General features: G+C 50.6%; 9 protein-coding genes across 9 annotated transcripts; 4 read left to right on the plus strand and 5 right to left on the minus strand.

The window, feature by feature from the left end:
- Positions 1 to 356: 356 nt before the first annotated feature.
- On the minus strand, positions 357 to 3,181 carry N7498_004083 (DNA ligase (ATP) CDC9; the record flags this gene model as incomplete). Its single annotated transcript, XM_058451145.1, has 4 exons — positions 357 to 902; positions 953 to 1,183; positions 1,237 to 3,004; positions 3,144 to 3,181. The coding sequence occupies 4 exons, from the start codon at positions 3,179 to 3,181 to the stop codon at positions 357 to 359; spliced, it is 2,583 nt and encodes an 860-aa protein (XP_058310607.1).
- Positions 3,182 to 3,776: 595 nt separating this feature from the next.
- Positions 3,777 to 7,286, plus strand: N7498_004084 (uncharacterized protein; the record flags this gene model as incomplete). The annotated part of the gene is made up of 2 exons (XM_058451146.1): positions 3,777 to 3,809; positions 3,867 to 7,286. The coding sequence occupies 2 exons, from the start codon at positions 3,777 to 3,779 to the stop codon at positions 7,284 to 7,286; spliced, it is 3,453 nt and encodes a 1,150-aa protein (XP_058310608.1).
- Positions 7,287 to 7,703: 417 nt separating this feature from the next.
- N7498_004085 (uncharacterized protein) lies at positions 7,704 to 9,257 on the plus strand (the record flags this gene model as incomplete). The annotated part of the gene is made up of 1 exon (XM_058451147.1): positions 7,704 to 9,257. The coding sequence occupies one exon, from the start codon at positions 7,704 to 7,706 to the stop codon at positions 9,255 to 9,257; it is 1,554 nt and encodes a 517-aa protein (XP_058310609.1).
- A 349-nt stretch (positions 9,258 to 9,606) lies between these two features.
- Positions 9,607 to 10,833, plus strand: N7498_004086 (oxidoreductase, short-chain dehydrogenase/reductase family; the record flags this gene model as incomplete). Its single annotated transcript, XM_058451148.1, has 7 exons — positions 9,607 to 9,674; positions 9,732 to 9,851; positions 9,903 to 10,103; positions 10,155 to 10,319; positions 10,378 to 10,521; positions 10,579 to 10,733; positions 10,796 to 10,833. 7 exons carry the CDS (start codon positions 9,607 to 9,609, stop codon positions 10,831 to 10,833), a joined length of 891 nt encoding a protein of 296 aa, XP_058310610.1.
- A 917-nt stretch (positions 10,834 to 11,750) lies between these two features.
- N7498_004087 (uncharacterized protein) lies at positions 11,751 to 12,929 on the minus strand (the record flags this gene model as incomplete). Its single annotated transcript, XM_058451149.1, has 1 exon — positions 11,751 to 12,929. The coding sequence occupies one exon, from the start codon at positions 12,927 to 12,929 to the stop codon at positions 11,751 to 11,753; it is 1,179 nt and encodes a 392-aa protein (XP_058310611.1).
- A 273-nt stretch (positions 12,930 to 13,202) lies between these two features.
- On the plus strand, positions 13,203 to 15,874 carry N7498_004088 (sulfatase domain protein; the record flags this gene model as incomplete). Its single annotated transcript, XM_058451150.1, is given in 4 exon segments — positions 13,203 to 13,231; positions 13,242 to 13,511; positions 13,563 to 13,994; positions 14,005 to 15,874. 4 exon segments carry the CDS (start codon positions 13,203 to 13,205, stop codon positions 15,872 to 15,874), a joined length of 2,601 nt encoding a protein of 866 aa, XP_058310612.1.
- A 266-nt stretch (positions 15,875 to 16,140) lies between these two features.
- On the minus strand, positions 16,141 to 17,547 carry N7498_004089 (MFS transporter; the record flags this gene model as incomplete). The annotated part of the gene is made up of 1 exon (XM_058451151.1): positions 16,141 to 17,547. One exon carries the CDS (start codon positions 17,545 to 17,547, stop codon positions 16,141 to 16,143), a length of 1,407 nt encoding a protein of 468 aa, XP_058310613.1.
- A 422-nt stretch (positions 17,548 to 17,969) lies between these two features.
- N7498_004090 (aminophospholipid-translocating P4-type ATPase DRS2) lies at positions 17,970 to 22,101 on the minus strand (the record flags this gene model as incomplete). Its single annotated transcript, XM_058451152.1, has 2 exons — positions 17,970 to 18,821; positions 18,880 to 22,101. 2 exons carry the CDS (start codon positions 22,099 to 22,101, stop codon positions 17,970 to 17,972), a joined length of 4,074 nt encoding a protein of 1,357 aa, XP_058310614.1.
- Positions 22,102 to 25,468: 3,367 nt separating this feature from the next.
- N7498_004091 (exosome non-catalytic core subunit RRP45) lies at positions 25,469 to 26,626 on the minus strand (the record flags this gene model as incomplete). Its single annotated transcript, XM_058451153.1, has 3 exons — positions 25,469 to 26,113; positions 26,180 to 26,299; positions 26,358 to 26,626. The coding sequence occupies 3 exons, from the start codon at positions 26,624 to 26,626 to the stop codon at positions 25,519 to 25,521; spliced, it is 984 nt and encodes a 327-aa protein (XP_058310615.1). The 3' UTR covers positions 25,469 to 25,518.
- Positions 26,627 to 26,632: the final 6 nt, after the last annotated feature.

Raw genomic sequence — 26,632 nt, forward strand, 5'->3', positions numbered from 1 at the left:
TATGGCCCGCTGGACTACGCTAGCTCGAGTTGAGGAAACAAAGAACTCGCTACCGTCTTGGGTTTCAGCGCCATAAGCGCCAAGCAGCGCCATATGCGCCAAGCAGCGCGTCTCTTATCTCCCGGTGATAGCCGGTATCAATTGCCGGAGCTAGTGTTACAAGGGTTGTTTGGAGCGGGGAAGTGATGAAATGATTGAGTGATGCCATTCGCATGTTTTAAGATGTCATTCATAACAACGGAGATTATTCCATGGATGGTGTATACTAACTAGGTCGTGAATGGTGTGATGCTCGACAAAATAACCCAGGAAACCCAATATTCAATGGGCCCATTTGCAAAAAGTTCAGAAGGATCTTAATACTCGAAATCATCGTCAACGCCCTTTTTGCCGGATTTCTCCTGGGAAACCGCCTCCTGCTTGCGGTACATTTCCGCAACGGCACGAGTTGTGGTCGCTTGCTCGGGCTTCTTGTCATCGCGCGATTTGATGAACCGAGGGAAGCGGAGAGAGACACCCTTTCCACCTCCTGTAGTTCCTTCGAATTCGTCTGCAGCAGCCTTGTACCGCGGACTCAGTGTCAGATCAGCGGTCTTGACCTCCCACACAAGCTGTGGTTCAAACCACACATCAGGCTGGTCTTTGGGCACATTCGAGTGAGTATAAAAGGGCTTGGGTCGGTCAATGACCAAGGGAGTCAGCGCTTTGTGGAACTCTTCAAGAATTGCCTCAGAAAACCCAGTGCCAATGTTGCAGATGGTTTCGTATGTGTCGTTATTGGGGTTGTGAGCAGCCAACAAGAAAGCCCCATACACCGATGTGCGTTTTCCGCGACCATAATAAGCACCCAGAACGACTAGATCAAGCGAGTCTCCCACGCCGGCGAGATAGTCTTTCTTGACCTAATGAAGGAGTTAGCACGTTTAAGTCAGACCTCAGAAGTCCGTCATACCTTGAGCCAGTTACGACTCCGCTTGCTCGGTTCGTAGCCACTTTCGTGGGTGTCGAGCATCTTAACCATGAGACCCTCGCATGAGGCCTTGACACTGTCCTCCAGTAGATTCTGGATTTCATCGAGTACATTGGTGTCACCGAACTGTGCAAACTGGAATTCGCCCTCCGTAGGCCGGAATGAATTATGCAGCAGTTCCCGACGCTCCCGAAGGGACTTCTTTACACAAGGCTATGAACTTGATTAGCTGTGGAGAGATAGACAGTTCGTAGCAGATGGCTTACCTCGTCGTTGAAAAACAGCAGGTCAAAAGCGAAGACGCAGACCTTGACCGTGACTTCATCGGCCTTCACATCCTTCCGCTTACGGGTCATCAGTTGCTGGAACGGCAACACTTTCTTATTGACTGTATCCCAAGCGACCGTTTCACAGTCCAGGACGAAGCTCTTCACATCGTCCTTTACCCAGCTGCCAAGTTTGGCGAGAATATCTGGGTACTTTTTGGAAAGATCCTCGGAGTTTCGAGAGAAGATTGCGGCGTAACCCTTGCTATCCTTTTGCAGGGTGGCAGTAGATTCCGGATACTTGTGAATATTATCTGGCGCCACAAAGTGGATCTGAGCTCGCTCTCCATCGTACTTGTATTCGCAGGTAAACTCCTTTCCTTCGAAGCGGTCAAGGACCTCCGTGATGGACTTTGTAGGATTGGCAAGCATGGGCTTCAGAGGAATACCCGGCTGTAACTTGCATACATCCCGTAGGTTGAACAAGCCATGTTCCAGCATGGCTGGAATAATCACCTCGTAGGAAGGCAGCTCGCTGTATACCTGCTTGAGAATAGCTTCGCCTTCGGCCATTCTCTCGAGAGACAGATCTTTCTTGCCGTCTACTGCAGCTTCGTGGCGGATAATTGCTTGTGCAAGGGCCACAAGCACGGTTTTTTCTGCAAGTCCCAGTCTCAGTTTGCCCTCCAGGAAGCGGACAATGAATTTGGCTTCACTGGGGCCACCTTTGTCTTTGGTGATGTCGACTCCCTTGCTGCCCTTTCCAGCAGTTGCAGCGTCGGCCGCAGACAAAAGCTTCTTGATGCCGGAGATCTTCTTGTCCTGGGACCCGTGGCCTTGGACCTTAGCAATGCCCAGCAAACCTTCATGCACACCTCGCACAGTCAAAGCCTTGGGCTTGAACATGGTAGGTTGATTGGATCGACTCTTGGCAGCAACCAGTCCCAGGTCACCAATCTCGTGCTGGTCAGTTTTGATGACAGCCAGACTGCGGCCCGTACACTCTCCAATGGCTTTCATGATCAGTGACTCTCCGATACCAAGTTCTATACCCGCATAATCGGCGGCCAATTTGTTGATCATGAGTTGGACGGTCGGGAGAAGATCATTGGGGGTCAGACGCAGAACTTGTTGGAGGAAGAGAGAGCAATGTGCCAAGATTTCCAGGCGCTTGGTAGTCATCTCGATCTTGGAGAAAGTGGTGCAGAGCGCGGCATACGGCACGGGATCCCCGGCTTTCCAGTCCGGATACGGGTCCTTGCCGTTAGCTTTCAAGGTCGCCTGAACCTTTGCAATGGTTTTCTTCTTGGCCTCAGGTTTCGCTTCTTCCTCTTCCTCACTTGCAGATTGTGCTTCCTCCTCGTCATGCTCTGACGGCCTCTTCTCTTCAGGTACTTCCTTGATGACAGGTTTGGGTGAGGGTGATTTAATCTTCCTGGGTTTAGGGGAGGCGGATTTCTTGGGTGTGGTCGATCGTTTCGTCGGGGTGGCGGAAGCATCCTTCGACGCCTTGCGCCGACGCTTGGATACGGGCTGGACATCAGAGTCGTCGCTTTCCTCAACCTCTTCCACCTTCTCACGTTTCAAGCTTTTCGATTGATTGGCTCCATTTCCGTCATTCATGTCACCCGATTCAGTTTTAACTGGGGCGACGTCGGTAGATTTGTCTTCAGCATCGCTGCTAGCTATTGACCTCTTTCCACCAAATGACAACGTAGTCTGCTTCTTTGGGGCTTGGTTGCCATTGGAATTGGAGCCGAAGAATCTCCTGCGGCGCATGAAAGAAGGGTGTTAGCAAGTCTGTGGCAATCATTGCAACTGATTGAAGCATATCGAGGCCGACAGGTGCCGCCCGTGTTGAGACAAGATGGACGCACCCTATCGTCATCTGAGAATCGCGAACATACCCCAGTGTAGCCTGCTTTCCGCTCTTATCATCTGCCATTGTTCGAGAAGCCGAGCGTAATGCCGGCGATCTTGCGTCAAATAAGTGCTGCTTTGCTGATAAATCAAGAACCGAGCTGTGGGAGAAACGTCGAGATAGGTCTGCGGTCCAGCAAAGATATGATGCAGCAGAGTGTCCCACTCCAGTGCTGACGGGTCGGGAGCGCGAGAGAGACGAAGGCGCGACTGCAATTCGCAAGGCGCGCATAGGCAAGTGGTTCACTTTACCAGAGATAAAAACCAGGGCGAAGCTGGAATAAATAGGCGCAATTAGACCACGATGCGACCAGGCAGAACACTCTCAAACGCCAGGCAACCTTCGGGAAGTTGAGGCTCCAAGATCCACGCGACGTGACGCGAAAGTCACGTGCAAATAATCTTGCCCGATAAGGACGTGATTCACCGCCAGTTTGAAGGTGCAGAATACAAAGCGGTGTACCGCTGTTTGTCTAGACGAGGACTCCGTCACGACGAGCTCACAAATCACAGCAAAAATGGACAGCTTACATTGCATTTGATCTGATTGCAGACTTTGCATCTGTATATGGCTGAGAACGGAATCCCTCTGCTGCGCTCGATAATCTGCATTGGCCGCAATGGACAATCAGCGGCAGGAATCCTTCAAGCGGGTATGCCACTCTCGCCGCGAGAGCTATAGAATGCTCAGTTTCTGACAGTCAATACAGCTGCGCACACCATGTGTGGAGCTTAGCTCGATAGGTCTACGATTCCGCGGCAATCAAGCTTCATCAGCTGAAGTAATCCAAGCCCTTGAACCTGTTCACAATGCCCTGGTGGATTTGGCGGGGAAAAAGGTCCTCGACGAGAAGCTTGCCGAATATGCCTTCTTCCCCCTCTCGCACATCTTCAACGAGTCACAGAGACTACCAGCACGCTGCCTCGAACTGGCGGTGCACTGCCTACGGATATTGGTTGCGGAAGGATGGCGACAGCGATTGTCGCCCGCCATGGGCAAACAGTTGATCATCCTGCTGACGCTGATCGTGGCAGGGTCACCGGGCAAGGCCGAAGAGAAAGACTTGCCTACCCCGAAGGTTTCGGAAGAGCTTGCTATCGCAGGCTTCGATTGCCTTCGTACGATCTTCGACGTGTTAGAGGGCCCGGTAGCGGAGAAGACCATCTTTCATGAGATCGGCACAGCCACTGTTGTCGATCAGACCGTCTATATTTTGCTGGAGGGAATCGTGGACGAGAGATCCGATGAGCTCTGTCTAGCGGCTGCGAAGGCTATGCAAGCCCTCTATGTTCGGATCACCGATCGTGTCGTCCTAGCAAGCATCATGCCTCGGACTGTGTCTGCATTGACCAAAGTAGTGAGGCCTACAACACAAGCTCGTCGGTCATACAAGTTATTGCAGACCTCGTTGCATATATTGACATATCTTCTCCGCACCGTCATAAGTGACCGTGTTGCCACCAACACTGAGAAGCCTGCCTTGGTCGAGTCCAAAAATGATACCCTGGCGCTTGATGCTTCCTGGCTGAAGGCAACGTGCACACAGGTTAAGCTTGCACTGGCAAATGTCATTCAGATTCGGCGCCACCAGCGGATAGAGGTTCAATCAGCTCTGCTGGAGCTCTGCGTGATGGTGGTTGAGGAATGCCAGACTACCCTCAATGATGCTATCTCTATGATGGTGGAAACCATTGTCGTCCTAGGAGACAAGGAAGAGGAGGCCTCCAATATGGCCTACAATACGGTCCTTCATCTTGCCACTGCCTATCCGATCGTGCTGGAATCTCTCAAAGAGTCGCTCCATACGTGGCTTACATCATTCCCTCGCATCATGCAAAACAACGACGAGACCGCAAAACAGTGGGGGATCCGTCAAATTTCAACTGTCTTCCAAGTCCTTTCCCAAGTTCAATCTCAATCAGATCTTCTCACGGGCAGTTTGGCGTCTGGGCTATGTGATAGTGTCAGTGCAGTTGTTAAGACTAGCACCAGTGCTCTGCAGCCTCTGGGCTCTACTGGGGCCGGTGATTTAAGCTGGGATGTATTTCGTTCTGCCTCTGACTCGATGAGCTTTCCACCCGTGTTGCTGGAGCATCGAAGTCAGCAGCAGACTTTGAAAGACCTGCAGTCTATGATTAGAAGGTTGAATATGTCCGAATCAGGCAACGCAATTACTCGATTGGTCGTCAACCGTCTCCATGCCACGTCGGATGGCTCTGTTGTCGCGCCCTTTTGGTTGGCATTATCTTCTCTTCGTGACCAATCGCAAGTCGGGGCTAGCTTCGACGACTTCATCGCCGATGACATCGTGGAGCAGCCTTTGTCAAGATCCAAAAGGACTGGCATGATCGAAGAATTGTACTATGTATCGTTGACGATCTTGAACGATGTTCCCACCGATGGCTCGGGTGACTGGCGAACGTCAGCACTTGCGCTGGAGGCGGTGGCTCTTCAAGCCCAACAGCTCGGTGAAGCTTTCCGGCCCGAGCTTTTGGATGCCTTGTACCCGACGCTGCAACTTGTTGCTTCAAATAATCCGAGCCTCCAGCGACACGCTATGACATGCCTGAACATCCTTACCTCGGCATGTAATTACCCGGATACAAGTTCCATGGTCATCGACAACGTGGACTACCTGGTGAACTCGGTGGCACTCAAGTTGAACACCTTCGATGTATCACCATACCCTCCACAGGTTCTGTTCATGATGGTCAAGCTGTGTGGTGCACGGCTAATTCCGTACCTGGATGACCTCGTCGACTCTGTCTTTGGTATTTTGGACTTGTACCACGGCTACCCAAAGCTCGTAGAAATCATGTTCAAAACCCTTGCAGCTATCGTCGAGGAGGGGGCCAAGAAGTCATCGCTTTTGACGATCGATAGTGGTCAAGAAAGCGGCCCGCGCGAGAATCGCAAATCTCAAAATCAACATCTTTCGATTGCGATCATTGCTGCGGATATTGCAAACCGCAAGTCGAAGCGCGACAAAACGGTTGAAGAAGATGCAGATATTGATGGAAGTGTTTCCCACCCAAAGAAACCTTGGTCTGAGACCTATCAAAAACCGCCGAAAGAGCCGGAGACTATCGAAGAGATGCTGAATCAAGCTGAATCCGATGAGCCACTTCCTCCACCGAAAGAGCCGAACGACAGTGAAATGCCTCTGAGCAAAACCCATTCCCTACTGGTACACATCGTCAAGTCGATCCCATCCCACCTCTCCTCACCATCCCCATACCTGCGGCGCTCCTTGCTCTCTATTCTTATTGAAGTGCTACCAGCACTCTCTCGGAATGAAAATAGCTTCCTGCCATTGATCAATGATCTCTGGTCTCCAGTAGCATCGAGAATCATCTTCCCCTCGTCACTTGGGAACGAACCATCCTCATCAAGATCTCTGATGACCGGATCCTCTACTGAGCCCGACAGTGGCCCCAATCGGTCTGATACCCACAGTTTCCAAGAAGAAACCTTTGTCATGATCACTGCCTGCCAAGCCATTGAAGCTATGTGCAAGGGCGCGGGCGACTTCATGGCATCGCGCATCGACGCCGAGTTCCCACGTTGGGAGCGTCTCTACCGCCGTGTATGGAGTAAGGTGCGACAAGATGCAGAGGCAGCTAACCAGCGACGCGCTCGGCAGCATCGACAGGAGGAAGCTTCTTCTGCCCAGATCACCGACCTTAGCCTGGCACTATCTTCTTCTCTCACCCTCTCCCCAGCCGCACTTGGTTCCCGGGCATTTACGCCGCACCATACTCTATGGCGTGGTCTCGTCTCCCTCTTTTTGACCGTACTTGCAAATGTCAGGTTACCCCTGGAGGTGGGCGATCAGATTTGTGAGAACCTTGCCTCATGGATCGCGCTCTTTGTTGGCCCGGAGTATTACTTCCGCTATTCAAGACGCACTACTGATCCTGTGACACCGGATGAGGCCCAACAAAGTGTGCTTGAGTCGGCTGAGGATGCGATTCGGGCCATGGAGACATGGAATGCGGATCTTACTTGGTTCTTGTTTGTACGTGAAAGAATGAAAATTACAGATCCGGCCCAAAGACCCATTTCTGGGCCTTTGACTACGGAAGTCTTTGGAGAGACAATGCAGTTGGCCCGGGTCGCATTCGAATAGTCTATAATTAATTGTATAGAAAGAGTCATGAATCTTTATCTCCACGCGTTCACATTCCAAACGGTTTTCGTTTCTCTCCAGCAATCTCTTCCTACTTGGCCAATAATTAATGAGTAAGAGGCTCTGTCTGCAAGCCACTTATGCACAGCCGTACTGAGGCTGTGCTATAGCTAGACAATTCTGTTCTGACTCAGATCGGTTTCGGGCACCGATTTGAGCAAAAAGCGTCAGCCTCATTGCATGACCACTAGCGCCTTGGCATTGTGATGACATCCAAGTGCGGAGCCCGCTTTCCTATATAAACGCGCTGCCCTATTTTGTTGATGTTTAAATTTCCTTGTCGCTTCGAGGTATCCAGTCTACCCCGTCTTCGTCGCTGCACCTTCCAAAGGTCAGTGACCCTGGACTGGGTAGGTCATGCCGCTCTTCCTCGATTTACCACTTGAGCTTCTCCTCGAGATATGGGATACCCTAGATCCTACAAGCGACGAGGGAGCCAGGAATGCGCTCGTCAGGACATGCCATTTTGTTTATTCTAATTTCAACTCTCTTCTCTACCGGGGCACCGTGAAATCGACAGCGCCCGGGGTCCGCGCATTAGAATGGGCTGCGGAACGTGGTCAAATGCGAACCATCCACAAGCTGCTCAACGCCGGTGTCAGTCCTGCTGATGATACGATGGCGCTTCTCGCGGCGGCAAAGGCCGGCCACCAAGACGTTATACAGACTCTTCTCTGGCATGACTTTGATCCTAACGGGACGGGCTGGTGTGGCTTTTGCAGACCAATACACCGTGCCGCTGCACATGGCCATGTGGAAATTGTGAAGGATCTTCTTGATTCCGGGGCAGATATCGACTCACTAGATCATGATAATTATACTGCCTTTGAAAAGGCAGTTCTTGAGGGTCGCGCGAATGTGGTATCTGTCTTTCTTGAGAGAGGTACCTCCAAAGATACTATTATCCGTGGAAGAGGATCTTCATTAGCATGGGCAGCACGATCTGGGAAGGAAGAGGTCATGAAAACCCTCCTGGAGGCTGGTGCGAATATTGAGGCCATCACCGATGATGGAGCAACCGTCCTGCACTGGGCAGTAAAAGGGGAATATCCAAAGGCCGTGGCGCTTCTACTTGAAAAAGGCGCCGCACCTGACATCCCAGATCGGCGCGGTCAAACACCATTGCACTGCGCATGTCTCGCTCGAGGTCCTTCTGAACATAGCATCACATTTCTTTTACAGCACAATGTCGAGGTCGATCGGCGACTGAGTGATGGCAGAACGCCACTAGCTATTGCTGCCTCTGTCGGCTTTGTGGCCGCTATCAAACCTCTATTGGAAAAAGGCGCCGATCCAACTATAAAAGATGCCGATGGCTGCACTGCACTCGCACTCGCGGCTCGATTCGGTCACGCTGATTCTGCCCTGGCGATGCTGGACGGAGATGCAGACACTCGCAAGCAGTTTATCGACACACCGGATGAATGCGGTCGCACACCTCTCTTCTTAGCGACTCTATACGGACACGAACAAATCGTTCGAATACTCCTCACCAAGGGCAGTCTAGCAAGAAAGAAAACAACTAGCGCCGGTCGGAGTCCATTGTCGTTTGCCAACGACCACCAGGAAGGCAAAAAGAACCTTCGATCTGTTTGGGAGTGGCTCGCCTGTCCATACTATGCCAACATCGATACCGTGGCTACAAAGAAGGCGTCCCACAAGGCACGCCGTTCAGCCGTAGACGCCAGATGTGATCAGTGCCAATTTGCTCTTTCCGTTTACGATACCCATTTTCATTGCGTAATTTGTCACAACGATAACTTTGATATTTGTATGGAGTGCTTTGGAAGTGGTTATACCTGTTTGGATCCATCACATGTTTTGCAGAAATTTGCTTGGGTGGAGGACAGTTGGGTGCCCGTCCCTGATGAACCCGTTCATCAAAACACCCTGACTGTAACTCTGAGATAGTTTTCTCACATACTACGACTACGAAATTATGGTTTCCCCGTACTTATTACATGAGTGACTTAGAAAACAATAAGCGGTGATAAAATGTTGAACTATGATGTCATGACATTTCCAGGGTCTCAAGGTACAACCCAATGAAAAACATGATTTTGGGAGCAATGCACACCAGCTCCAGTTTACATCCACATAATTGACGCACGGATGACGGAGAGAGCCACAGTAGCTACGTCTCCCTTTTTAAAGCCTACATAAATATATAGTGAGGAATGACGATTTAGCACCCTCTCCTCACTCGACTTAGGATCGATTTTGAAAGACAAAAAACTTCAAATAGAATTACCGTTGCAAAATGTCGGGTCAAAAAGGACAGGCCACTTTTGAGCCGCCCCAGGCAAGCCAGAGCCAACCAAAGCCTGGGTAAGACCGAATCATTCTCATCATTCAACATTTATACTAACCGACATTGGCCCTTAGCTTGGAACAGAAGATGGCACCGCCTAGTGAAGTCACAAAACTCGATACAAGTGAAGGACTCGTTGAATATGTCGGTGCAAATAAGCTCAAGGGCAAGAAAGTCCTCATCACTGGTGGCGAGTATGTCATTTAATACCCCTTCAGTCCTGGATTTGTGCTCACATACAAAAGCTCCGGCATTGGTCGTTCAGTAGCAGTCCTGATGGCCAGAGAAGGCGCCGACATCTCAATTGTCTATCTACCAGTGGAGCAAAGCGATGCAGAAGATACGAAAAAAATGGTCGAGGCAGAAAACAGCACTTGTCTGCTTATTCCTGGAGATCTCAGGAAATATGACTTCTGTCGCCGCGCAGTTGAGGAACATGTCAAGCAGTACGTGTTGTCACTCACTGCACGCCAGGAAAGGTATTAACCTTCGCACAGATTCGGGACCCTCAATGTACTTGTCAACAACGCCTCCAAGCAATACTCCTGCAAAGACCTTGCCGAAATCGACATGGAGAAAGTCGAGGATACCTTTCAATCGAATATCCTGCAGATGATTGCCATTACGAAATACGCCCTTCCGCATATGTCTAAAGGTGACTCGTATGCATTCCCGTCATAATTTGTGGCACGCTTTACCAGGTGACTAACTGCTCGTCAGGATCATCAATAATACTTCGGTGGTTGCGTTCCGCGGCACGGCCGGTATGGTGGACTACGCTGCCACGAAAGGAGCCATTGTTGGCTTTACACGATCCCTGGCACAACAGCTCATGCCTAAGGGTATTCGCGTCAATGCTGTTGCGTGAGTGTCTTACACGAATTTATCCGTTTTGGGTGGATTTATGCTAATGAAATAAAGTCCCGGTGTGATCTATACTCCTATTCAGGCCGATACTCGCGACCCCCAGGGGATGGAAAATTTGGGCGCGAACAAAGGTCTTGGTCGCCCTGGTCAGGCTAGTGAAGTTGCTACTAGCTTTGTCTTCTTGGCTAGCAACGATGCCTCTTTTTACTGTATGTGTTAGACTTTTGACTCGATCTATAATCTGTGCTGATGCTAATGATGAGAACAATAGATGGGCAGATCATGCACTGCTATCCGTTGGGAGATTAGGTCTTCTACTGATTTACGACACTTGAGTATGGAAAAAGACAGAACAGAGACCCGGGTACAATAACGTATTCCCCAGGCGAGTGACGCACCGAAAACACCATATTAAATGCCACTTCCTGTAGGTACAAATTTCAACAAGTTCATATTATTTTGACTTACTACAACTACTTCTTGATATTCCAAATAGCATATATACTCAGTCGTAAAGGGACAAATATTATTTTGCACTAATTGCACACCGAAAAGGGAATTGATACGATCAACCTCTCGCCGCGTGAATTTCGGCCAGATTCTTTTGTGCCGAAGGAATACAGCCCATTTTCTAAGGTGTCTATTTTCTGCAGCCGAAGAGATTTTGAATTCCCGGTTTCTTTAGAATAAGCATGTTCTGTACGCGGATTTGTACGCAGATTAATAGCGACGCTCCTTTACAAACGATTAAGCCGTTTTCCAATCATAGGAGGTGATATATTTATTAAGCTAGTCCTCATTTAGAGCGTGGTGGCCCAAATGTTGGCGGGAAAGGGGCTGCACTGTGGCATCAAATCAGGCCTCGCTGAGCTGGCTCGTATCGATCTCATCTGCGAATACGGATACCCCGCCCGCCACTGACACCTGTGGCGTCACACTAGCCTGAGGAGTGGATCACGAGGCTGAGTTGGGGCCGTTGGCCCTAGGTAGCAGTCGATACGATAGGGTCGTATATAGCACCCGACGTGGCCTTTGCAGATGTGCCTGTTCCACTCGTAGTCGTTTTCGCATTCCCGAGCGCCGATGCGACCGTGGCGGAACCAAACATTAGTATACATAGTAGAAAAAGAAATCGACCACTTTGGACAATGCTTATGCCTTGTACATTTTATATGCTGTGTCCGTCCTATATACAATATACATTCGTATCTCTTTTAGCAGCCAAGTTAAAACTTGGGCTTGGGCCAGCCATCAATGTCTCCAAACCAGCGTGAACGATAGATCTCATCGCCGATGTTGATCTTGCGTCGCTTTCCATTAACCACCAAACTGGTATGGAACCCACGGAACTTGGTCCACAGAGACTGCACGTAGATGAAGCTTCCATCGGGTGCGAGGTTGAAACTCTTCAGGTCGGACTGCGGCAACTCCTCCCACTCTCCGTCGCTATTATAGCCGTGGCGATCGTTGGTGGTGCACTCGAATCCTTGCATATATTTATCGGTCACGTTCTCGTAGTGCTCGGTGAATCGACCGAGCTCGATATCGAACGCGTGAAGCCCGCGATCCTCCGACACCAAGAACTTGCGCTGGTTGGGAACCGGCACGAGATCGTGTAACCCGGCCCACCAGGGATAGCCTTGACCCCATTCGGTCATGATATCGTATGCCTCTGGCAGTTTATAGGTATAGCGATCTTCCTTGCTCAGCAGGCCGGTCGTGGCGTTCCATGGATAGCCGACGATGGTCCCGTACGCAGGGATATGATCGGAGCCGTCCGCGGCGGCGTCCGTCCCGGCAGCCCATAACATCTGGCCCTCTTCGTCCCAGATCATGCCGTGGATGGCACGCAGTCCGGTGACATTTTGGACGATGGGAGGGTTGTCGGTGAGGGGATTGGCGGCGCTAGCATTGTACACGATGATGTCGTCCCAGGGTCGTTGGCCGGTAGTCGCGACAGCGAGTAGTTGCCCCGGCAAGGGCTCCACCGTATGCGCATTCCAAAAGAACTCATTATCTCGGCAGAGCGCGAAAGTGATCAATTTGTCGGTTTCCGGGTTATCCGGGGTGTAGTTGACGACGAGGGCCAGGTCGCTGTAGATAGCGCCGACGCTGGTACCATTATTCATCCATTTCAGTTCGGTCGCGTCGTTCGCATTGCTATAGAGACACCTCTGCAGGCCCGGGGGCAGACTCTGGGTGACGTCCTTGCGTGTAAAGCTCCATTTCACGTCCCCGTCACGGTTATGGATCTTCAAGAGGGGGGGGACGCCGTATAAACCGGTGACGATGTCCTGCCACGGTCGGTTCTCGGGCCTCAAGCGCTCCTGCGGTTGAATTGAAGGAATATAGGTGTCTTGAAGACCGAAAAGCAAGGGAATCCATCCCAGAAACCGACCCAACATGGCGATGGGAGTGAATGGAGAATTCCCCCGCCTCCCTCTCCTCTTAGTCGTCTACTGTGGAGACGGTAAAGGGGCCAAGACCTGTCGGAACCGCCGTTACGCAACCCAGACTCGGACCCTTTGGCTCTCATACCCGCTGAACGAGTCAATCACACTCGGCTCTTGGCTCTTGGCAATTGGAGACACTTGTCGCACACTTTTTTTCTCTTAACACGCCACTTGCGACGCGGTCTTCCGATCTTTTGGAATCATGGTGAAGTTTTCTAGATCGCCATGAAGGGTGCCAGGACACTCCTTTTCTCGTTAGGCCAGGGGCTCGCAGACGTCTACCGGTCAGACCCTGGATGCCTTCTCCAACTTCGCTCGCTGCTACTTCTACGCGCTCGCTTTCTGGTCCGTCATTTCCGCCAAGTTATTACATCTCTACGCCCACCTATACTCTCTCCCGGCCAGCCAGTTGATCGTCTGGAGCGTCACCTTCTTTCAAGATGTCGTGGTGCTCCTGTTGTTGCGGATCATTGCCCAGCGAGGGCGCACACGGCCCCTTGCTGCATTGGGGGCGCTCGTTCTTATCCCGTTTAGGTAAGTGCCCTCGTGGCTCAATATTTTCGACATCTACTCACGACCAGGTAGTTTAATCGTCTCGGGAATGGCTGCGGCCAATTTCTCCGTCTATATTTTCACCGGTGCCGAAATTCACTGGAAACAGGCCAAGTCCTTCACCAACGACGCCGCCGCCATTCGAACTCTACTCACGGGACTGACCGGGTTCCTTGTCGGCGAAGCAATTATTGTCGCCGCTGCCATTTTAACCGGTCGCTTCGTCCACCGGGTTGCCGGCGGTCTCTTGCACGTTTTGGCGTGGCCCCTTCGTTGGCTTTTCGCTCGTGTGAGTTCTTGTCTGAGCCCTCTGCGCCAGCGACTACACATCTTCCCGATCCGGAACCAGTACAAAGACCTTCCCGATCCGGAAGTCTATGAACGAATCGCCCTCGAGGACGACTACCTTAATGATTCACCCGATGACGAGTCTGACTATGCATATGACGACCACCATTCCCCAAGGTGACAGTAGGCCGATAACCGATCGACCCCTACCGCGAGCACTCATTGTGGGCGCCTTCTCCCTCTTCCTCTTGTTGCGACTGCTCCGCCCTCCGGACTCAGTACTACTGTTCCTTTCCGGAACTCTGCCTTTGACCACCGTCTTTCAGGGTGGTCACCGGGATTCGCCTATCGATCTCACCGGCGTTCCGCTCGGGTACAGTTACCTCGACGGGGCGGAAACTCTCCAGCCGCCGCCCAAATGGTCATGGATGCCCAAGGATCCAGGTCCCGGATTCACTGACTGGAAACCCGATAATCACGATCTCCATTATGATAATGCCAAGAACCCGATCCATATCTCTAATTTGCAGGAGCCGCTATTGGAGCCGGTACAAAAAGCGGTGGCGGACAACAACCTCAAAATTAAACATGTGGTTTTGTTGAAGCTCGAGAGCGCGCGGGCTGATATCTTTCCTCTGAGGAACGATTCATTCATGCGCAATCGCATTGCTAGGTCTTACAAGGATAATCAGATCCCCGAGGACGTACTGGACCGCATCGGAGACCTCACGCCCACCGCCGAATATTTGACCGGTTTCTCTACTGGGTTTGGTCAGGACAATGGTATTCAGCGCAGTCGCAAGGCGTACGGTGGACTTAGTGCGAGAAACGCCTACACGACTTCCACCTACACGCTCAAGAGTCTCGAGGGCACCCTGTGCGGCGTTTCGCCGCTGGTTGCCGATTTGAACCGCGAGTTCGAGCACCACATTTATCAGCCATGCTCGTCCCAGGTTTTCGACATGCTGACCCGGCAGGCCGAGATCACCAACCAGACCGACAACTTCACCCTATGGCCGTGGCATTCCATCTGGATGCAGTTCGTGACCGAGACCTATGACAATCAGGACAAACTGATGCCGAAGTTGGGCTACTTTGACAAGCAAACCAAGGAGACCATTGAGGACCCGGACGCCAAGCACTTCCCGTTGAAGACCGAAGAAGTCAACTACTATGGCTACGCAGACACTGAGCTCAAGGAGTACATCCGGGATGCCATCGACGACGCGGAGAGCAACCACGAGCGTCTCTTCTTGACCCATCTGACTGGAACCACGCACCACCCATGGGGACTGCCAAACAATACATATGAGCAGATCATGGGCTCGAACAAGGGACACAACGAGGACCTGAACCGATACCTGAACACAATCGGATTCGTGGACGGCTGGCTCCAGACAATCCTGGATATCTTGGAGGAGAAAGGTGTAGCTGATGAAACCCTCCTCGTCATGGCCGGTGATCACGGCCTCTCTCTCCCCAACGACGGCGGCATCACACCCTACGACAACCCACACGTCGGCAACTTCGAAGTGCCCATCGTCTTCGCGCACCCGAAACTCCCGCCCATCGAAGTCAAAGCCCCAGTCTCCAGCATCCAGATCGTACCCAGCATCATCGACCTCCTCATCGAATCCAGATCCCTACCAAAAGACAGCATCAGCGTTGCCAGTGATATCCGCTCCCTCTACGAAGGCCAATCCTTAATCTGGCCATTAATTCAAGAGCGCGACAGCAAACAAGACTGGCAATTCACCGTCATGAACACCGGCGGAACCTGGCTCAGCGTGCGCTCTGCAGCACGGCCGCGGTTTCGACTCGTAATCCCGCTCATCAACGATGTCGAGTGGCGCTTCACCGATCTCACCAAAGATCCGAACGAAGATAAGCCCATTATGCGGTTCAACCTGGCTGATTTGGCACACACGATCAGGAAGGAGTATGATAATGAACTTCTTCACTGGCTCTTCGATGCTGTGTATGTGTCTAATTGGTGGGTGAAGGAAAACTGGAATCGGTATGGGTATAGTCCAGCTCCGAAGAACGTTGGCAGATGATCTGAGAGAATTTCTTGTTTATTTCCATGCTACATAGTGCATTGTTTGTTCTTTTTTTCATATACTGTATATATATAGAGCTTTACGGCTTGGGTTATGTTTTCCCAAACATCATGAGGCGTTTTGGGTTGAGACATTGCAATTCTCTGACCTATGGAGAATACGGGCTTTTTGGATATATTGATGTACATTCTCAATATCATACATACTTTTTCACATACTTTAAAGATCATCATCGCATTCCGGCTGTGTCATACCATATCAAGTCAAGTGCCATGTTCATACGCACTCCTCGCGCGCAACCTCGGACCAAACCAATAAAACAGCCAAGGAATAGGCGCCATAATCAATGCTGCCAATCCCAGAGTACTCGTTGCCCAACCCACGCCCAACCCCTCGTACATTTGAGTAACGAAAAGTGGAAACGCTGCCGACATCGTGTACCTCGACAACGAGGACGCACCACTCGCCGAGGCCCCATATCTCGAGCCATACACATCAAGCATGTAGAAGTTACATGGCACATAGATGAGTATACTCCCAAGAAGGGCCGTTCCTTGCGCGATAATAGGACTGATCCAGTGAATCGAAGGCCTGGCAGTCCAGCCGAACCAGAAGAGTGCGATTGGAAGAGTCAAGCTTCCGTATAACGCCGTGTATAGCTTTCTCTCCGGATTGTAGATTCCATCTCGCTGATCTGGTTTATATCGAAGTAGAACCCGATCCACCGTAATCAAAATCACGGGAGCCACCATGCAACCCACCACAAGGCCGAGGAACGACAGACCCTGCGCACCGAGCGAGAAGCCATAGACCGTCTTGAACACCCACGGACTCGCCACGACGAACGTGTAGAGCAGAGCAAACTGGAAGCCCGTGTATAGACACAGGAAACCAACCAAAGGCTCCGTCAAGAGCATGTGCAAAGGCCTGACAACCGTCGAAGTAACCAACATCCGTAACTTGTGCGCCGCAGAACTCGTCTCCGTTTTCACACCCGCTTTCCTCGCTCTCCGCTGAAGTATTATTGTCTTATACGACTCCTTCAAAAACAAAGCACACGGATGAAACACCGCCGCCATCATCAGTACAACCCAAGCCGTCCACCTCCACCCCTTCTCCTCAACAACGAATCCACCAATAAAGGGCCCAATCGCACTCCCAACAAACGGGATGGAATAGTACATCGCAAGGGGAACAACCCGCTGGCTCGGCTCCGTGAAGTCCGAGATCGTAGCCGCAGCAACAGAAACACCCGGGGCAGCGAAAAGCCCGGCGAAAAAGCGGCAGATAATTAGAGATGCGATGCTGCGCGAGAGGCCGGATCCCATCATGAAGATGTCGAATAAGGGGAGAGTGAGCAGGTAGACGAATTTGCGGCCAAATGTCTCGGAACATGGGGATGAGATCATAGGGCCGAAGGCGAGTCCTAAGGAGTATGCTGAGAGGGGAAGGAGGGATACGGTGGTTGAGGTTTTAAATTCATGTTGGACTTGAGTGTGTCCTGGGGAGTAAATTGAGGCGGCGAGGGTTGTTGTGAAGCCGATTGCGCAGATTATTAGAGTTGATGTGGTTTTGCGGAGGAGAGTCCAGTTGCGCGGGTTGGTTTGGTCGTTGGTCCAGTCCGTGGGGTTGGTTACGTTGGAGGGGTCTTTTTCATGGCGCGTGTGCATTATATCATTGTGAATGTTTTATGAGGGCGAGGCAGTGGTTTACTGCCATCGGATGTTCTTAAATCTTGAAGAAAGTATCTTGCATTTAACCGTTGAAAAGTACCGACGTCGACCAGGTCGGCGGTAGATCCTAGCGCCCGAAGCCTCGGAGTCCTTGGCCGAGGCGAATTGATCGCCGATGAAATCAGATCCATAAAGCTTCTAGTTGGCTACAGAGAACAGAGAAGTAGAGAATATATGATTTCATGTCCAATTGAAAATAATCAAGCTGAAAACACATCAGATCGACGAAGAGTATGTCACAAGACCCCCGAAGAATAGCACGGCTATAAGATCGGAGGAGAAGGATAAAAGGTACAAAGTTACAACGCTACCAACATTTTTGGTACCCATGCAAGGCGAATGCAGAAGAGTCAATTCAATCATAATGCCTGAGTTCTGGAACTGGCCATCTCACCGTACCGGCCACGACCCTGGGTGGTATCGTAGGCGTTCAAGACACGCATTTGGCCGCCATCGTCGGCTTGAGAGAAGGCGTAGCCGCGCTGCTTGCGCATGCGCTGGACCTGCCGAACCTTCCGGATAGCTTTCTGGAACTGTTCCATTCGAGGACGGTAGTCCTGCACGTTGAATTTCTGGATCTCCTGGACGTGGTGGTAATGCTGAGGGTAGTACATGCGCTTGGCGTACTTCCAAGCATAATCACGCATTAAGCAGATACAGGGTAGGACGACGGCCATCAGGTAGAAGATGGGTGTTTTGAAGAGCACTGGGATGGTACCGTAGTATTCATGGGAGAATCCAATGGCGGGAGCAGCGAAACCGTAGGCCGGAAGGAAGATCAGCCAGATGATCATGGAACCGGGGATGGCGATAAAGGTGTATTTTGTCCAAAGGTTGGTAATCAGAGCCGCCTTTCCGAGGACGGTAGCGAGGACGGCAGTGTACAAGGCCTCGCCCCAGACCCAGTGACCGGCAGTCTTGCCGTCGGCCATGGGGAGATCCCAGAAGAAAATGAGCTCGGAGACGAGATAGAGAATCAGGGAATGGAAAAATCCGTTCAACACCCAAGCCCAAAAGCTGTGTTTCTTGAAGAAAACACCCTTCTGGCCTAGCTGGTAGAGTTGAGGGTAGCGATCAAGCAACCGAGCGGAGATGTACTGGTCGAAGATTCCCATGGCGAATGGAGGCAAGACGGTGAAGAGGACGTTGTAGAAGGAGAGGGTCCAGGATTCGTAGATGACTTCTCCGGAGAAGGCGTTCTGGAAGGAATACTAAAGAAAAGGTTAGACAACAGAAAAAGCGTTGAAACGACCAATCTGCAGAACTTACCCAGAATTGGGTCATATACAATGTAATGTTCTTATAGAACGAGTACAGAATGACTCGACTGATGCGAGAGTAACTCCAAGCTCCGTGGACCAAAAGCAGTTTCCGAAGGAAACGGAATTGACCGATCGCCACGTCGGCAGATCGAGCAGCCTGGAGACCTTCCATGCCACTGATACCCACACCGACATGGGCAGCTTGGATCATGGACACGTCGTTCGCACCGTCACCGATAGCCAGAAGCAAAGACTTCAAGTGCCTCTTGACAAGCTTGACAACCAGTGCCTTCTGGAGAGGAGACACACGGCAGCAGACAACCGCCTTGCACTGAACAGCTAGATCCAAAAACAGCTTTTCCATGTCCTTTTCCAAGGCATAGGTCAAGGATTTTCCATCGATGATCAAAGCCAGGGCCTCGATGTCACCGGATCCAGCTTGGCTCTTGACTGCATCCATCTTCTTTTGCAAATTGGCGCGCGTAGCCTCGGATGACTCCTCGTTAATGATAAGAAGGGTCATGTCCTCAGAGATGAGCTTGCAAGACATGCCGATGTTGATGGCCGTTTCCTGCCGATCACCAGTCAGGACCCAGACCTTGATTCCAGCTGTTTGAAGCGTGTGAATGGTATCTGGGACGCCATCCTGCAGTCGATCCTCAATAGCGGTAGCACCGAGAAGATAGAAATCCTTCTCAATCAGCTCAGCAGCTTTGTCAAGCTCATCAGCGCGATTACCGCTAACGGTGGTGGCAGCCTTGTCAAAGACATGCCACCACTGCTGGAACTCTTCTTCCGGGACCTCGCGCATTGCGAGACACAGCGTTCGCAGACCCTCCGAGGCATACTCTTCAAGATGTTGGAGCGTGGTTTCCACGGTCGGGTTGTCAGGGTGCAATCGCTCGAGGATAACCGTGTCAGCGCCCTTGCAGTAGACCCGGATCTTGCCATCTGGGCACCTGAAGATTGTCGACATTCGCTTCCGTGTCGAGTTGAACTCACAAACAGCGAGCAACTCATATTCGAATTCTTCTCCGCCAGCCTCGAATATCACCGAGCGTGGTTTGCGGTTGGTGAAACGATATCCCAGGGAAGCGGCGCCATCTACCAAGGCGCCCTCGTCGGGTGAGGCAGCCTGGTATTTGATTTGAGTCGGATCTTTGGCATTGCGTTCAGGAATAACCGTGTGACAGGTAGCCAGAAGCGTAAGGAACTGCTGAATAGCGTTCTGTGACGGATGCGATTGCAGGTTCTGTCGTAGTGTCTTGAAGTCGTAAACACCAAACTCACCATCATCGTCCCCGGTAGCGCGCCGATCTTCGGAAACATCATCACCATACTGGACACCGGCAATGCTGCACTGCTTGAACTCCATCATGTTACACGTGAGTGTACCTGTCTTGTCGGAGAAGATGTACTCAATCTGGCCAAGCTCTTCCACCAAGGAGGATGTACGGCAGGTCGCGGGAGTGTCGGTTTTGTCGTAATAGATGTCCAGGTCGGAGTTGATGAGGAATGCTTGGAAATACTTGACGATTTCAATAGTGACGAAGAGAGAGATCGGAACCAAGTTGGAATAGAGCACCCAGTAGGTGAATATATCCATGAAGAACTGCTTGACAGGGTTGACATGTCCGTAGTCGAGGTAGGCCAACGTGTTGGATGCTGTCTGACGAATAATAAGATCGCCGACAGAACTGATGATGCTCAGAGCAATAAGAATACCCACGAGCATCAAAATTTGAACGTTGACCTGCCGCTCCACAGCAGTCCGCTTGATAGGCGTGGCCGTTGCATTTCGCATCAACTTAGTCTCGTGGCCTGTAAAGACGACAATACCATGAATCCAAGGTGTGTTCCGCAAAGTCGCACCACGCAACAGGAGCTGATCGGGCTGGAGAGACAATTCCTTCTCGCCGCCTCCAGCATTCATAGTAACCGTAGCCTCATAGGTATACAGACTGCTGTTGGGTTGTTCCGATCGGACACGCCCGCTCAAACGGCTCAGGTCACTGGGACTAACAAGATGCGCGGTTTCGGGGATGGCCTGTTTGATCTTCAAGTTTGTCTCGCCATCCAGGTTCGCGGTTTCAATATAGCAGAGACCCTCGGGTTCGGACGATGCCAGGAGAACCAAATCCGCGGGAAAAGGCTCCTCCGATTCGACTCGAACCACGTCGCCTACTGAAACATCCACCCACTTCGTTTCGTGGAATGAGGAGCCCTTGAGCACTTGCGTTTTTGAGTAGTTCAATCCCCTGTCTGACATTCGTCGCTTGTAATCCTCCACCAACTCCTTGATGGCCGATACAGTCAGCACAATGGCGAGCGGTACGATTGTCGTGTACCTATTTGTCGGGGACACATTGGGGATTTGTTGAAGAACGGCGGTGAACAGGAAGAACAGGTTGGCGTATTTGGAGAATTGTTCGAAGAGGAATTTGGGGATGAAGGTGATGATGTTGTACTTGGCGGTCGACACGTAGTTGCTGACGAACTTGTGCGCCGCGTTGGCGGGCGAGTTGTTGATCTGGATCATACGAGGGCCCAGGGTCGAGGGGTCGGGCTTGCGCCTAAAGAAAGACTTGAGACCAGAGCCGCCGGACTTCTTGCGTTGCTTGGGAGCTAACGGCGCGTCAGTGCTATCCACTGTAGCTCTCCTTGCACCGGCCTCTGTCAATGGAAGATCCATTTCAGAGTAGTCATGCGGCCCCATGCCAAACATGTATTTGGCCTTTCCCATCAACCCGCCACCCAATCCCAGGATACTATTCCGCTCGTTCGCCTTCTGGACATGGTGCGCGTTCGCTATACGGTCGTCATCTGCATCGAGATCGTAATATCCGGAGTGTGAATCCTCCAGTTCGTCAAAGGAGTAGCGGTTGTAGTTGTCGAGCCCGGAGGTCTGCGAGTAGGAACGATTCATGGAACCGTCGGAGTAGGGATCGTTTGGGTAAGGGCGGAGGTGTCCCGCATGCGCCGGGCCAGGTGCTGCATATTGATGAGTCCCAGCATGCTGCGCCTTGCTGCCGACAAACTGATCGTAGGATACGGAAGGGCGCGGCTGCGCGTGGGGCTCATCGGAGTCATCGATGTTGAACCGTTGCAATAAGTGTTCATCATTCACTGGCGGGGGCTGACCGGAGTTATACATCGAACCGGAGTCCAGTAGCAGGTCATCATCGTGGCCAGCAGGCTGATGCGACCCGGGAGGCCTACCGCTGGCCATGCTACCGCGGAGGAAGCTGACACCCTCACTGAGCGAAGCGATGATGCCCCTGAGGCATTGATTGGAACAAGGACGGAGTCGAAAGGGAGAGCGCGGCTGAATCTACAGGGGAAGTCGTCAAGCAAGGGCGGGTTATCAGAAACCGGAGAAAATGAAATGTGAGAGCGTAGATAGAAAAAGTGCAAAGGCAAGAGAGAGTGAGGTCGCTTAGCGGGTGAAGGCAGCAAGTTCGCCTGTGTTGACGATCGTCCCGCTTTTTTCGGATTCGGGCGGTAAACCACCTCCTTTAAATTAGGAACAATCAATAAATTAAACAGATTAACCACTTTTAAAGTTGAGCAATCAGATTGGTTTTCGATGTGTTCCAGGAGAGTTGGCTCCATTTCTTTTGGCTGTGATCGACCTGAAACGTCGTGGGCTAAGAATAGGCGCATTCTTGGCGCCGTGGTCGGAAATATAGTGGTGGCACCGTACATTCCATTCCTGGCCACCGTTCCAAGCTCGGGCGATATATCTCCCGAAATAAGGTTATCGTTCATATTTTGCGACTGTGACCAAGGAGTACGTAGTCGCGGTTTTCACAGACGGTCTCTAATTTCATTAACAGTCTGGCATCATTGGTAATCGAACTACGTATATATTTCTGCCCGGTGTACTGGGCTCCTGCATACGATGAAAAAGGTGTTGAGAAATCAAGGGGTAACTGATCAGACGAAAAGAAGATAGACAGGTAATTAATACAGTCAACTTCCAGTATTGACATCAAGCCCTCCGTTGCAGAGAAAACGTATGTTATGAGTGAATTATGTAAAATATGAATGATGACATAATGCAAATTTAGATAGCCCTAAGCCCTTATTACCTTTTTTAGGAAGCTATCTAATGTCGTCTGTTTCCCCTCATCCACCTGTAATCTTTTGAAATCCTTTATTAATGCATCAACCCGACGAATATGCTCTGATGTGCCCTTTTCTTTGCTCTGAACCCATAATGTAAAGTCATCAAAAGCAGCAAAAATACTAGCATCAGATGGAACCTCTGGCGATGGCTCATATATATGATCATCATCATCATCATCATCATCATCAGCACACGTAGTTTCATCTGATATATGAAGCATTATATTAAGAGCTTCCAATTCAACATGGAAGTTCCTGTTGAAGTTCCCGTTCTGTCATCTCTCACCGCCTTTATCTGATCTCCTAGTTATCTCTTACTTTTCTTTTACTTCAGTATTTACTATGCTTTCTATCTACGTCAGCCTAGTTATTAGGCCTACCCCTCACTTTATGACGTCTATATCCTTACTTTATGACATCTCTATCCTCGGGCAATCAGCACACTCTGTTTATGTGAACTGAATATTTTTGTCTATAAATATGGCTCAAAACCCAGACTGAATAAAACAAGAGCTTTCATCTGAATTTTCCTCTCACTACCCTTTCTCTCTATAAGGGCAGACCAGAGAGGCCTTTATCCTCTATCTTTATTTTTATCCACCTTCTTGGGGTAAGCTACTACGCCGCAGTAGTAGCCTACCTCTACGGGAGGGTAGTATTTCTCTCTACGAGTATTTGTCCTAAGGACAGCCCTGCCGCATAGGGACCCTTAGGCATATATTCATCTCTTTTATCTTATATACTACCACTTCCGAGAATATCGTACCAGGACGACCCCGGGGGACTGACCTAACAGGGAGGGTGGCAAAAATTTTATTACGCTGAATGTGAATTGTGCTTTGTTGGGCCCTCATCAGCGCGAGCGGTGAGGGCTCGACCTTTAATCGGTGGGTATTATAGTATCAGTCAGGCAGACTTGTCACCGCCCATCCACGTACGCGGGTCCGTTTCATTGCCCGCAAAAGGGCCAAGCCAGAGATGATCGTGTAGACAGGAGCTACATAAACCAAACAGACCCACATCACCCTAGGCTCCCGTTCAACTCCGTCCCGATGTTCTTTTCCTTAGACTCAAAAACACCTTCAATTTCAGCAATCCCTATCCCAAGCCCTGCCCAGTCTACAGAGCCTTCTAGGGTTCACAATGGACTCAAAACAGCCCCCCGATCGCTCTCCAGTATTGGCCCAAACAAAGGCCGCGAAGGATGACCCTCTCCCTTGGCTGGAGCGCTCATGGCTGGGACGCTCATGGCTGGGACGCTCATGGCTGGAGTGCTCATGGCTGGAGCGCTTTTTGACAAGGGTTGGGTTCTTTGAGTACAAGTACAATGCCATGTACGAGCCCCTTACAACTCTAACTTTGCATTATGGAGCACTAATTCTGTACTGTCTAGGTACATGCTCTGTCTTGGCTTATGTCCTTTTCTATTCGATTACCTCGTCTGTCGTCGATACTATGATATAGAGGATTGCCGTTTTTACCGCGACACCGCGTCGCGTTGTACAGATGTCCTGATGGTTCTTTACTATCTCCGCCTTCGGTACCTAGCGTGGTCTTGGAACAGGCAACAAGCAATCAGAAAGGCAAGTGCTACATCCAGCTAGTCAAGTATATAACTAGTGGAAAGGTAATATAAAGTCTATTAAAGATTACCAGTGTATAATATCTAAGTATTTTATACGTGCCAAGACCTAGGGTTTTATGTAAATTCGGGTTAAGATGGGTTATTTGCGGGTTTTTAAATCTAGATTTATAACCCGCTGGGTTGGGTTCGGGTTATAATCTATAACCTATGACCCGCGCGGGTTCGGGTTCGGGTTGAAGATCGTAACCCGCCTGCGGGTTTTGGCGCAGTCTAGTCTCTTAGGAGTGAGGTAAACTAGGCGAGTATCCGGTGTCTATAGTTTAGATAACCGGGTTTATAATCTATTAAGAAATTAAGGGGTAAATAATTAGACGAAAAGAAGATAGATAGGTAATTAATAGTAAATTCCGATAAATATTTTCTACTCGTTCTTAGGGGGATATTTATACCTTTTTCCTAAGAACTATTTTCCAAGGGAAATATATACAAAAATATTCTCCTACACCGCTACCTAGTGTCTATGAGAGAACTTCCCCTAGGAAGAAACAAAGAAGGTGATATAGATAAGGAACCTACATATACGGGCGCCTAATTTCAATAACCTTATGGGCTTAGCTGACCAATCAGCAGCCGTCGGGGTGTAGAGAGATGCCGACCGATGTTGGCGCCTTGGGATGAGGGCTCCAATTTCCAACAGAAGGTCCATAGGATCTGTCATTTCATTTCCCTCGAGATAATACACAATTTCACTACAACCTTCAAATGCTGGACGGTTCGAATAAAGCGCACTTTACGGCATCTAGGTATATACTACGCAGATGAAAGAAAACGCAAATTAATCACAATGCTATGGAATTTCTGATAAAAGCAATGCGGAACTCCCATCCCAGGATCGTAAAGGTTTTAGTCATACAATATGGGCATGAATTTGGATCACCTGTCATTCTCTGCCCGTGATTCATCTGCCATTCCCAACTTTGCCCGCCGAGCAAGGTCAACTTGCATTATCTTGTCAACCTTGGCATTGATTTCCTTGACCTTCTCCAGGGCAACATCGGACTTGGTCACCACCTCCATCGCATCTAGTGGCGCACCCGAGAATTTGGAGAGGAAGCAAACATCACCTCCATTGTTGATACCAATCACGAGTTCTCCTTCAGATGCCTGTTCTTCCTTGCGAGTCGCATCGACGATGATATTGTTGCCCTCGTTGAAGGCATTGAATGTGACGGAAAGTGGATTGTGGGTGATGTTCAGCGCGACGGGAACCCGATCTTCCACACCATAGACGATGACCTGCCCGTCTCTCACCACAGCATCCGGCCGGCGGAAGTGTCGAAGTCCGGTCATGATCGCAATGCAGGCCGCATCGGTCAGGTTGCCGTCGTAGTCGAGAATATGTACATCGGCGCGGATACTCCAGCAGCTGACACCTTTAAGGATGCAAAGGGACTCGGTATCAAGGGCATTCGAGCGGCGGATGACGCTGTCGAGAACGTGGGTAACGTAGGCTTCCAGATCGTTAGAGCTGTACAGAACCGCCAATTAATTAGCTGAGAGGTCCCTCGACAGAAAGAAATCAATTGGAACGTACCGTCCATTCTCCCAAGCTGGTGAGCCCATTGCGGACAATTCGAGATTGATGTTAAATAGGCCGTCAAAGGGACGGTCGTCGCGGGGTTTTGTGACCTCAGCGGAGATGCGGACAACAATGCTGGCACAAAACTTTAGTAAAGGCAACTTATATCATGGCCATTGATATAGGAACACACCTAGTCTTGCCCACCTGAAGCTTCACATGTCCGTATTCATCACCGAACGACAGGTTCAGAGGACGGAACTGGTCAGGCCCGCGGCCATCGAGACGCACATTCTCACGGAGCGCCTCAAGAATGAAGTCGCGCTCTGCAACTGAGAGCTGTGCTTCCTTTGACATTTTTCCAAACAGGGCCAGTGAAGGAGAGCCAAGTGCAAGAGCTCCGCGGGGATCAAACGTGCTTTTTTTGGGCGGCCGCGGCCATTTTGCCGTTACTGGCCGCATTGTTGC

This window comes from Penicillium cinerascens (genome assembly GCF_028974065.1).
Source record: "Penicillium cinerascens strain IBT 15544 chromosome Unknown contig_24_segment0_segment0, whole genome shotgun sequence".
In the NCBI taxonomy this organism is placed as follows: Eukaryota; Fungi; Ascomycota; class Eurotiomycetes; order Eurotiales; family Aspergillaceae; genus Penicillium; species Penicillium cinerascens.